Source organism: Rhamphochromis longiceps, linkage group LG23 (assembly GCF_057381845.1).
Source record: "Rhamphochromis longiceps isolate RC_006_pf linkage group LG23, R_longiceps_female_GT1.1, whole genome shotgun sequence".
NCBI lineage: Eukaryota > Metazoa > Chordata > Actinopteri > Cichliformes > Cichlidae > Rhamphochromis > Rhamphochromis longiceps.
Window position 1 is genome coordinate 42,644,916 of NC_140578.1, and position 12,853 is coordinate 42,657,768.

A 12,853-nucleotide genomic window follows, 5' to 3' on the forward strand; every position below is an offset into this window, starting at 1 on the left:
TGAACTGTAAGAGGCACGAGTGGGGTCCTTTCAGGGAGGCCAGGTCTCTGCTGTCAGAGACCTGCTGGCACTAGTCTGGGCCCCAAGCATCTGTGTGGTGGTTGACCACAATCCACTGTCTCTCTCACACTCACAGACTCTCTCTCCTCTGTCATGCTGTCACGCATTTCCTGCACTCACATACAGTGGTAAGTGTCAGTGGCGAGAGAGGACCGGTCTTACCTCCAGAGAAAACACGTGGAAATCGAGGGACAAGGAAAAAAGTGGAAGGAAAATGGAAAACTATGTCACTGCACTCACTTTTGGGATTTTCATGCTCAGTAAGAGACACTTCTTTGCTTGGTGGCTAATTAACTCTGCTGGTGCCCTTTTATTTAAAAAAAAGGAAGAAAAGAAAAAGTGTGTTTTATAAAAAAAAAACTTTTGCAACTATCGTTATCACTGTGCATTATTTACCTGCTCTGTCTTATACATCTTTATCAGTTCATTTTGCCATTGTAGCTAAACAAGTGCTAAACAGTTTAAGTACTCGCAGGCATTTTTGGTAAATAACTGCAACAGTGTTGGGCAGGCGATCGTTTGACACGAAGCCAAATATTAATCCCCGTTTTGAAGTCTGCCAATTTAATATTTCATTTTTGTCTGAGGGTGGACTATCTTTTTAAAAAAAAATAATTATTTAAACAAAAAATAGTGCATTTAACATCCAATTGATTTGTAACTTTTTGAGTGAAACAGAGGTTTTGGTTGGTATGTTGGATTAAGCCGAATTGAAAAGTCAATCAAAGAGATTGAAAATAAATGTCTCTCAGTCTCTGTCCAGTTCAGCCTCTCATTAGCCCGAGCGAACTGTACTCCCACTAAGACCAGTTAGCCAACATGAGTTGACATGGTCCCATTAACCTGCTGAGAAGTGATGGCCCGGCCATAAAGATGAGCTGTATTATTATGATCAGGCTCGGCCAGTTCCCTGGTTTCCCTGGTTTTCTCCACAAGGACAAACCAGCACCTGTTCACTGGCATACCTGAATATATGCCCTACAGGAACTGTCCCATTACACATCACATTAGTACTCTGGGAGAGGAGGAAGCCTCTTTAATGTACTTCCCCTTTTACTGTGACCACCAGACTTTCATTTTCCTATCCTGTAACGAGCCATAAAGCATCTGCATTTTTTCCCTTTTTAATGGTTTCTGTTTTGATATTTTTGAGTGCACCACCAAAATGTTTTAGTGGTTTTATTTCTTTAAAAAAAAAAAAAAGGTGCTGCAATTTTGGGATTTGTGTTTGTTCGTTGTTGCAAATCCATCAATTACAAACAAGTGGACACTTAAAACATCTTTTGAAGGTGAAGTTCAGAAACCCTGAGTGGACTGTTGGAGCTGCATCTGAGTTCTTTGACCTGGTATTACAAATGTGTGAATTTTTTTCACTTTCAAATTTTGTTTTAAAATACTTTGAATTAAATCAGAAAGATGTTGGTGGTTGGTCACATGATAGTAACTTGCATTAGTTGCATATTAGCTTTCTTGAGACCAACATGTCAACTATCCATCCCTAATGTGAAGATAAAGACAGCTTAAACTGTAGACTACTGCTGACAGACGGTGAAGGGAAACATAATGTGGCTTTTATGAAGTTTTGTCACTTATGAAACAGAAAACACTCAGCAGGCTGACTCATACATGCACATCGTGCTTTTTCTTGACGTTGTGGCCAGATTTCTGTTTTACGTTTAAAAATAGAAGATTTCTTCTTGCTCTGTAAAAATGCTTCCTCGTTTGTAGACCTCTGCTGACTGCTGAAGCTTAATAATTTCTAACATTAATAATAATAATACGTTTTATTTGAGGGCACCTTTCTAAAACCCAAGGTCACACACAAAGAGAAAAAGACGTCACTAAAACATCCGATTAAAATAGATTCTAATAAATGAAAATATAAGAAACAGCAAAATACAACCACAAACAACAAATAATTTTGAGAAAAAAAAACAACAACAATAACAAGATTTGACAGCAAGTAAAATCTGTATTAAAGTAAGTTTGCAATTTCTGAAACCTGTTACATAAAGTCTGTAGATGTAAGAGTATTTTTTATTCTGGGGAAACCTGGATGAGTACACTCCATCTGAGGTCTCCTACATCAAGCACTCCATGAACACCGTCGCCACCGACAAATGCATCTGGGGATCTGCCAAACTAAAAACCCGGGCTGATGAGGAGATTTGCCTGCACAGGATGACCCCAGAAAGTCATCAGCACAGTGCTCTCCTCTTCTTAGAGGAGCTCTACAGGTCTGACTGCCACAGTAAAGCCTGGAGGACGCATTTCACCCAGCACCTCACCTGTTTCAAGTGTTACCTCAGCAAGGTGGCACATGAGACAAAGGCCTGTTTATTTCACCTTCGGTGATGTCGCATTTCTAAGGAAAGTGCCAGTGCCAAAACAGCTATTTCTGCTATTGAGCCTTGTTTGGTGTCTCTTTTGTTGTGGAAACATGTGGAAGAACCACACACAGCCACAACAGCCTGGCTGCTCCTCCTCATGCTGGTCTGGATGCCAGGTGTGGTCACACAATGACCAAGCTTGGCTTCCTGTTCTTCAGCCAGGATTTGTTGCAAGTCAGCCAGTGTGGCTTTCACCTGACTGTCCATGATTAAAACATTGAAGTGTCATTGTCAAACATGTCATTACCTTATTCAAGCTGCTACAGGCCCAGCAAACTTCAATATGACCTCAATGGTCTGTTGTACTGAGGGGCAAATGTATATAAATACAGCGTATTCTTCATGTAAATTCTATTTTTGCTTCATATACAGAAGGATTTTCTTTCATCTTAGAGGTTTCAGAGTCCAACTCAGCCTCCACACATAATTTTTTCTGTTATAGACTTTTAATCTTTTAAAATGTTTTCTCTGTCCTTCAAGGTGGGTGCTCGGCCCGTGTGGTGACGGTGCCTCCTGGTCCATTAATCCGGGTGGAGGGCCAGCCAGTCTCCATCAGATGTGATGTCAAAGAATACACAGGGCCTAGGGAGCAGGTCATTTTCCCAACACACACACACACACGCACACACACACACACAGATCAGTCTTGAAGTTCTGTCTGACAGATGGGTTACACTTTGAAATGATGCAAATGGCCACCCTGTGCAGTGGTTTCTACTGTCACAAATATAGTTAGTGAATTATTATTATTTTAGTTTCTTCCTCAAACTGTTGAACATCGTCTACATTGTCGAACGTGCCTCAAAAATGAACTAATAGTGGATTTGTTGTGAGCTTATTTTCAGTTATAGAAGTCAAGAATGTCATGTGTGAGACTTTGGTCCCTCACATAAATTTTTATTATTTTTATTATTATTATTGTTTTGGGTTTTTTTAGAAAACATATGCTCCTCTTCTTCAAGTCTGAATGTTGTTAAAAGTTTGCCGTAATATAACATTCACATCGTCTTTGTTCCTCTCTTTTCCTGCAGGATTTTGAATGGAATATGTTAAAGGATGCGAAAGGGCAGAAGACAAAGATAATCTCCTCTTTCGACTCTCGCTACTCCGACCAGTCTTACAGCAAGCGCGTGGCGTCTGGCGACATATCGGTGGTGCGTTTCCAAGACAATGAGGTGGAGCTGAAGATTGCTGAGGTGAAGTTGACGGATGCTGGCTTCTACGAGTGTCAAACACCGAGCACCGACTACGTCATCAGTGGAAATTATATGGCTCAGGTCCAACTCACAGGTATGAAAGTGTGTGTATATTTAACCATTCTGACCTATTAATACAGAGGTTTAAATCCTGAACAAATGTTAAATTTAACAAATGTCTGATCAAAAAAATAAAAACCTTTAAATCCAGGCACTCATACAGTACATATCTAAGCATACTAGCTTTCTTTGGAAACCATAAATTATTTCTATTTGCACATAATAATAAAAAACAAAAAATGTTACTGTAAAGTGTCATATACCAATATTATTTGAAGAACTGACGGGTTTCTTTGAGCCATAGTACAAAGCTCTGCTGTGCAATGATGTACTTTACCTTGTAACACTCAAACCTTGTAAAATCAAGTTAAAACTGAGGAGATAGCTTCCAGTTTATACACAGTATCAAAGCATTGTCAAGCGTTTGAGCTGTCCCTATAGAAACTGACTTAATGCTCACAAAGGGGGTTTCCCCTCACCATAATCCACCAGAACTAATACAAAGCAATATCCACGTGCACTCCAGTGAAATGGCCCGATAAGGTCCAGGCCCATGTGCTCAAATGGGACATCCATTAATGGTAAAGGGCACAAAGGCCCTTTTTGTATGACTGGCTGGTTAACCAGCTGACACTCTGGGCAGGGCAAGCGCTATTGGTGCACATCTGCCCGGCCAATAAAATTGAGCCATTATTCAATCTAGAGTTTTGTCATACCCAATGTGATTGGCCACTGGGTTGTAATGAACCACCTGGAAAATCATTTCCCGGCGACTTCAAGGCACCGACAACTGGATGTGTTCCTCCTCTGTGCGAGTGTCTAATCAATACAAAATGCAGAAATGTCAGCGCTGCTTCAGGGTGCACCATCTGACCATCAATTCTTCTCACCTGGTTGAAGGCTGAGTGTAGGGTGTCAACACAAGACAGCTCCAGTAGAAAATCTTCTGTGGAGTGAATTCCAGGGCTTTCTCCTTCTCCTTCCCAGAGCCGATGTCGGATGACCCCGTATCACCGCTTAGCGCAGGGCAGACCCCGCATGTCCCTATCGGCCGTCAATGCACCCGGACACACTGCCCTATTAATCTACTATTAATCTAATGTAGCTTGCCAGTGTGTGAATGGGTGAATGACTGAATGTAGTGTGAAGCGCTTTGGGGTCCTTAGGGACTAGAAAAGCGCTATACAAATGCAGGCCATTTACCATTTACTGAACCCGGGCCAATCTGGCGTGCGTCAGGCGTCGGGAGCAGCCAGAAAACCTATTCCTCAGCCAGCCACCAGGATGCCTCCACCATCGCCTGGAACGCCTCCAGGAAGGTTTTTTTGAAACACAAAATTAAAAAATGATATCCTAAAGTTGTGGATGTTAGACTTCAGAGGGTCCTTCACAAGGCCCCTTGGGAAAATTGATTGCCCAACCCTGCTGTAGAGGCTAGCTTGGCACGTGCTACTTTATAAAGTCAACATTTTTACTACTAGTTTTTTTTTCTTTTTATAAGATTGTTTGTGTGTGAAAATTTTTTTTTGTTTTGTTTTCCCGTCAGTCATTCCTAACACGCTCAAGGTGTCCCCTAAGACCCCGCCCCCTGTCATCGTTGAGGGAAGTGACCTAACTCTCTCCTGCAACGTCACCCGGGAGCTCATCCACCCCACCTACCTGTCTGTCACCTGGTCGGTGAAGAAGGGGACGACGTCAGAGGAGATTTTGACGTTTGGTCCTCAGGGGGATGTGGTCACGGGGTCCAGGTTTGCCCAGCGTTATGCAGAAGGAGGCATCCGATTGGTCCCTGGCAGGAACGGAGTGTTTGAACTGGTGATTTCCAGAATGACGACGTCCGATGAAGGAAATTATGAATGCAACGGGATGGAGTGGACATATGAAAGAGGAAGAAATTGGATAAAAATCATGGAGAGTACCAAAGAGATGGGAACCGTTGCAGTTACTCCTACAAGTAAGAGGACACATGTATGAAGCACTGGTTACACCATTAAAGGCACCATTGCTGCTTTTCTGTTTGAATTACATTTTTCAGACCAATTCTACCAAATTATATGAATACTGGTAATATTACAATTACTATATATTGGAAATAAGCTTCATCACAATTATACATGACCTGCTTGAATGAATTATGATAATGTTTTGGGGGTTTTTTTTTCGCCTGTCCCGTTTGGTTCTTTTGCCGTCAGAATTATTGTCTAAAGGCAAAGAAAGTTGCCCAACGGATTTACTTTACCAAATGGACCATCCCAGCCTTGCTGTATTGGTCTATTTGATTCACCTTTGCTTTTATTGTTTATTTTATTTTCAGTTGCTGAACATGGGACAGACTTGACTGGGGAAAAGAAACGGGAGAAAGAAAGAGGTAAAGAAAAGGAGCGGGGTGTTCAATTTGGTAAAGTAAATCCGTTGGGCATCTTTGTTTGCCTTTAGACAACAATTCTGATGGCAAAAGAGCCAAACGGGACAGGCAAAAAAAAAAAAAAAAAGCGGGGAAGAGGGACGGTGACAAGGGGCAAAAACCAAAAAGCAACAAAACAAACAGACAAAACATACATATATCAATCACCTGGATCACTTGTTGAGAAAGAAAAAAGAGAAAACAAGCAAAGAAAAAGAGAGCAATATAATAAACAACATAATCGCGATGATCTATGTGAATATAACAGCAAATACTAGTGATGGTCCGCTTGAAGCTGAAGCTCCGGTGCGTGTGTCAAAAAAATCAACACACTGCTTCAGAAGCTCTGTGCCAAAGCTTGATTCGTTTGGCCAGAGTCACGTGATCGGTGACGTCCGAAGCTTCATTTAGAACGTAACTGCTTCGGTATCTGATTCCCTGGTTTATAAGGAAGCGAATCATTCGCGGGATTTGTGGAGCGTTTTGATGGTGACAGATAGCGAACCACTGATCATTCCACTGAGAGATTTGGAGCCAGCGAGGAATAGAGGAGGTTCTGTTGTGTGGGAGAATTTTGAGTTGATTTTGGTCAGTTGGGTGGGTTTTCCAGCTTTGTGTTCTGGCCGTTTGCTTTTGTTTTGTGCGTGTTTATTTTATCTTATAATGGGAAAAAACTTAAAATGTCAAAAAATCTGCTTCCATAATATAAATATCATTAAATAACTTTAGAAAAACTTCCACTTGACTCTTTACATGTAATGTTATAAAAATATATATTTTATTGTTTAATTAATCTGAAAATGTTAGTCTGCCAAATGTGCAGCAATTTAATCTATTTATTCTCTTTAGCTGATATTTTGTGGGGCTCAGGTAGACTGTATAACTGCATCTCTACCAGTTTCTCTGCACTCCAGCCTCCTCTGTGCCATGTGAAGGGATTTGCCTTAAGGCAGGAGAAATGATCTCCACGAAAGGAACAGGTTCGGCCATCGCACAGTGGAAAAAATTCTCTTCTTAAATAAAAATGAAAAAGAGCTACTTTAAATGCATCATGTTTTTGTTCATAAGCATTTTCCCTTTCCATTTCACAATCAATTCTACCCCCAGGTCAAAAATATGTCTAGGAAAATTTCCCTAATATATAATATTATATATATGCTCACAGCAGAAACATACTCCATAATGTGTTGTACATTATCATATGTATATTATATGTAACGTGGTATTTTTCAATTATTGTATTTACCAACATCAAGGAGTCACAAGCAAAGAAAGACCAAACCATGGCGCATGTTTAAACAAGATAAGATAAGATAAGATAACCTTTATTAGTCCCACATGTGGGAAATTTGTTTTGTCACAGCAGGAAGTGGACAGTGCAAAAGTTATGAGGCAAAAATTAGAATACAATAAGAATAAATACAGTACACAACTGTACAGAATAGAATAAAATAAAATACTATATACAGTAGAATAAAATAAAATAAATATACAATAAGATAAAAATAGAATACAAATACAAATACTATATACAACTGAGTAAAAATACAACGATGACAGAAAGGATTATTGCACTTAGTATTATTGCATATGTATGGATGTGTGTGCTTGATCAGTTAAAGTCTTTATTATGGAGTCTGACAGCAGTGGAGAGGAAAGACCTGCGAAATCTCTCCGTCCCACACCGTGGGTGCCGCAGTCTCTCACTGAAGGAGCTGCTCAGTGCTGTCACAGTCTGCTGCATGGGGTGGGAGATGTTGTCCATCAGGGATGACAGCTTAGCCACCGTTCTCCTGTCACTCACCACCTCCACTGGGTCCAGAGGGCATCCTAGAACAGAGCTGGCCCTTCGGATCACCCTGTTCAGTCTCTTCCTGTCCCCAGCAGCGATGCTGCCGCCCCAGCAGACCACGCCATAAAAGATAGCAGAAGCCACCACAGAGTCATAGAAGGTCTTCAGGAGTGGGCCCTCCACTCCAAACGACCTGAGTCTCCGCAGCAGGTACAGCCTGCTCTGCCCTTTCCTGTAGAGGGCGTCTGAGTTATGAGGAGAGTTTACTGGTCAAAATTATTTATTAAACAAATAAACCACATTTTCTTAACCTCCCAAAAATAAACTTTCAAAGCAACACAACAGCGGCTTGTGTAATGGGACGGTCTAGCCTCCGTTGCGCTGATACTGTTGTTTGTCAATAAAGTTAAAAAAAAAAAAGCCTCTGTTGCGCTGCCCAGGTTGCCTAGCAACCATGATACTAACCACTGGAAACGTGTCATAGCTTTGTTTGACAGAAATGAAGGAGAAAATCTTCTGTTCATTTCTTTCTTTCTTTCTACATGAGCTTTGATCATTCTCTGTAAGATTAAGCTCAGCTATTGAACGGAGTATATTTTAAAGTAAAGGCTTTAAAAGCAAGTTAGTACAAACGTCACTAATGTCACATAACTTTGCCGACATGTGGCCAACAGTAATGTTTAATGTTCTTCGTTATTAAACATTTGCACATAAATAAGTGACATAATATTCAGTACTTAAAGTTTACTCTTCGGCCGCCCCTCATCCGCCGTTTTTTTCTGCAAATTTATCCACACCCATCGCATACTGGGATATGTTGGGCCACGAAGTCTACACTGCCACGTCCTTAAAATTCAGGGAAATGAAGGACGCATTTCAGGGCCGCATTGAGCAGCCTTTGAATTGGGACAGCCTTCGGCGCGCCGCTGTGACGTAATCGGCCTTGAAATGCGTACTTTAAGGCTGCAGGGGCGGAGCTTTCATAGCTCACTGGGCCCAAGTGTTGCTCATGCAGTCTATCACGTCAATCAGCTCCTGCAGAGCAAAGCAAAGCACAAACCACACACAGATATTTATCTCCTACTTCCATGTTTTGCTTTGTTTTTTGTCATTACTGGCTTCAGAGGCTCTTTAGCATAATCGTAACAAGTTTGAAGGACCTAGCTCGAGTATTTTTTCAGGTAAACAAAAAAAAAAAGATTTAAAAAAGTGTTTCGAAACACTTCAGTCTTTATTTTTTGTATGACACTTGGACCTGGAATTTTGCATTTTTGTTGTGTTTATTGTTTCTTTTCCCTGCAATTTGAGATGGTCACAAGGTCAGTCATGCCCCAGACCCAATTAATGTATTTCAGCAGTAAATACAGCAGGAAAAAGAAACATCTACACCAGTCTCCTTTTAACATTTCTTCAGATTTTGCTCATGCTTGCGCTTTGTTTAACCATTGACTCTGACCTCCACAGAGCCTGTAATTTTACACAACTCCACGCCGTGTTACATCGTGAGCAGCTTCCTCAGCCTTTATTGTCTCATCATCACCAGTATGTTCATCAGAGAGGAGGTGGGTCCTGTTTCTCCTTTAGTGCTGAAAGGATTCTGAGTGAATTCTGGTATTTAAAGGAGGAAAGACAGTCAGACTGAGTGTTATTGATCACTTCCAAACCTACGCAACATTTTACCACATATTTATTTAACTTCCTCTTATCATAAATGTAATGCAGCACCAATGGGGGCCGGGGGGGCAGCCCCCATAATTTGTTGTCCCCCATTAGTCTGACAAGACTACGTTGGTAATAAATCTAATAAACTTGAGCACAATAAAGAGGAAGACTCCCTACAATGAGTCGAAGCATGAACTTGTTATTTATGTTATTTTTCTCTCTTTTGCCATATTTTTCTAGCAACCTGTATCTGACAGCATATTAAAGCTGTAAATTCTGTTGGTGTGCCACCCCAATATTTTTAATGGTTGATTCAGGTTTTGCTTGTTTTTAGCGTTGAGTTGTCTCTGAATCGGGACTTTTAGCTTTGACTTGTTCAGTGTGGTTTTATTTTTAATCCTATGAGCTGACTTGACTTGAAACTTGCATTGACAGAGAGATGTTGTTGGTCACAGTAACACTCCAGTAAACAGCAGACTGTTTTTGACGAAACGTATTTCACATTTTTCTGTAGTTCTTCAGCACCAAAGTAAAGACAAACCAGGACGTCAACAGTGTAAGTCACAATGAAACCCAAGCAGTAATCTGTGTGTTTGCTGTAGCTTGTTTGTTACTGCCTGTGCTCACAGGTCTTCGGAGTAAATATGTGTACTCTACAGCTAATCTGTAAGTAACTGTTAATGAGGATAATGGTGTAGACTGAAATGTGTTCTTGTGTTCAGGAACTGGAAGGTCTGGATACTGGTAATTTCTCCCTGCAGACAAGACCATGAGACAAAGGAAGAAGAGTAGGTTTGCTGTTCTTGTACAAGCTAATGTGATTGAAGTAACAGGATGAAATGTCACAACAAAATTCTTAATTATGTGTCTTTGTTGCTCTGTTTTTTGTTTTATTCCAAAGAAGTGAGCTTTATGTTTTAGTACCGACTTTATTGTGATTTACCATCCTGCAGCAGAATATTATTAAGACGACTTTTACCAGTTTTCAGGTTCTCTTAAGGTTTTTTGGTTCCTTGGGTCTTTGTGTCAAAGACATTAACTCTGTGGATTAGTTAAGATTGTGATGAAGAATTGAAGGAGCTCTCAGTTTATCAAAGGTTGAAAGAGAAACAAAAAAACACAGAACTGATTTTTATTTTAAGCCCCTCAGATGATTACACAATAAGAAACCATATTAACAGAACTATCATAAAGGATCCCTATAATGCAACATCTGTTTTCAGCGCGGAAGCCACAGGTTAGTATTGGAGTGACTGTAACCCTAATTCATATAGATTCATAGATAAATTCTTTATTGATCCTACTATAACATATTAAATTATCCTCTCCCAATCACGTCTGTCATCTTATACTTTATAATTGAATGTATCTGTAAGTAGATTTAGGGCTTTAAATATCAATGATAACATGAGTAAGATTTCTGTATTTCATGTCAAATATAACATTTACGAGAAGCTGAAACTATTCCAGAATATTAACAACAATAATTATACATAAATATTACATGTTAAAAAATATATTTTATTTCTAATCAATAGTTTGTGTACTCATCAAAGCTGCAGTTAGTCAGCTAATCAATGAATAATGAATTTGACTTGTAGAATTCAGCTGAGAGGGGCTGACTTTGACTTTGTTGAGTGCAGTGCAGACATGCAGCCCCAACACAGTCTGCAGTTTTATCTGTGTTTTTAATATTTAATATCCAAAGCTTGTCCAATTTGAGAAACAGCTTTCAAATCTGTGTGAAATTTCTTAAAGCTGCAGAGGAGCAAGATTTAGTAAATGAACACGGCCAGCCATGTGAATAAATTTGATGACTTTATGGAACTTTTGGAGGCAAAATAACAAACATAAACAAATTTTGAAATGCTATACGCATTTTATAAATGTAAGTAAAAATAAGGATATTAGCAATGATTAAAAACTCTTTAAACAGTTTAAAAGTTGTTTCTTTTACTATTTTTTTCTTACATTTCATTTAATTGTTAATTTTTTAATGATTCATTTATTTCATATTCAACATTTTGAGCATGAACTCTTTGCAGCTTTTAACATTTTGAAAACAAATGCTGCAGCTTTAAGTTTTTATATTGTCGGTCTTGTGTTTTATAATTTGTTTGTTTACACTTCTCAAAGTTCTTTGACCTGTCATGTTAGATGGTGCTTTAATCCAAGTTAATTTGTTCCTGTATGAATGTTTGCTTCATTATTATTATCTGTAAAACTGAGTCTTTGTTGTTGTTGTTGTTGTTGTTTTGTTTCCGGATATGAAATCTGTGATTAAAAAAACTCAGTAAAACTCGGTTTGAAGTTTTGCAGATCAGCAAACAGAAGCAGATTTTGGACATTTCTGCCACCTAATGAATTTAAGGTGAAATACATCAGGGGGAAAGCTACTCAATTTTATCTTGATATAAGGAATTATATGAAGGGTAGATATGAATATGTGAATCGTAATTGCGTGATTAAATGATTTAAAGGAATATCTGCATCTACCTTTGAATGAATTTCTTTAATGGTCTTTAAATAAAAGAAATAAAAGGTTATCTTTAGAATGAAATAAAGATTATTTTTTAAGGTGTGAAATTATTTAAAAACTGTTACAGAAAATTAAAAACCACAGTTAAAGTAATTAAAGATTAAAGGATTTATCACAATTATTATATCTGTGAGATTAAATACAACACATATTAGTGAATGATTTTGTTTGTTTCTCAATCGGGGGGGGGGGGGGTTGGGTATTCAGTATTTGTAAAAACGTGTTACTGACATGTAAAACTGCTTAAACCGTGAAGAAGAACAAAATCTGGCAGGTAGCTCCATGCCCTCCTGGGTTTTAAATGCACCTTAGAACACACATGCATCAACACTACAATGAGCGGGTGGAGGGAGGTTTGGAGTCTTCTCTCACCCCCGTTCTCTGCGGCCTGCTGGAGCGGGGGGGGCTAGGAGGAGGAGTTGGCCGTCCGACTGCGGTCTGGAGTGTGGGGCCTCCCTGCTGCTGCGGAGTCGGGGCGGTCTGCCTCCCCCCACCGCAGGGAAAAGGGTAACACCACCTGGGTCTGGGTGCAGTTCCCCCCTCCAGGGGCGGGGGCACCTAGACCCGGTTTGTAGAGTACGCTTGGGGAGTGTGATCGTGTGTACAGCGTCTCTTTATGTCTGTCTCCACGTTGGTTGAGTGTGGAGTGAGTGCATATGAGAGCATGAGGGTGGGAATGGATGTTTGTGTCTGTGTGTGCCTGTATGTCTGTGTCTATATGTCAGGTTGGGTATCAGACGCCACCTCTCT

The 12,853-nt window shown here is 39.9% G+C and overlaps 1 protein-coding gene across 1 annotated transcript; it reads left to right on the plus strand.

The window, feature by feature from the left end:
• The first annotated feature begins 205 nt into the window (after positions 1-205).
• On the plus strand, positions 206-11,991 carry LOC146642703 (immunoglobulin superfamily member 8-like). Its single transcript, XM_085398883.1, has 8 exons — positions 206-320; positions 2,931-3,043; positions 3,482-3,740; positions 5,253-5,660; positions 6,021-6,074; positions 9,367-9,464; positions 10,079-10,120; positions 10,287-11,991. The coding sequence occupies exons 1-8, from the start codon at positions 275-277 to the stop codon at positions 10,335-10,337; spliced, it is 1,071 nt and encodes a 356-aa protein (XP_085255009.1). The 5' UTR covers positions 206-274; the 3' UTR covers positions 10,338-11,991.
• The last annotated feature ends 862 nt before the right edge of the window (positions 11,992-12,853 follow it).

Coding starts and splice junctions, on each gene's coding strand:
- LOC146642703 (XM_085398883.1), top strand. CDS start 275: ATGGAAAACTATGTCACTGCACTCACTTTTGGGATTTTCATGCTCA. Junction 5,661..6,020: donor CGTTGCAGTTACTCCTACAA/GTAAGAGGACAC, acceptor TTTTATTTTCAG/TTGCTGAACATGGGACAGAC. Junction 6,075..9,366: donor GAAACGGGAGAAAGAAAGAG/GTAAAGAAAAGG, acceptor TGACCTCCACAG/AGCCTGTAATTTTACACAAC.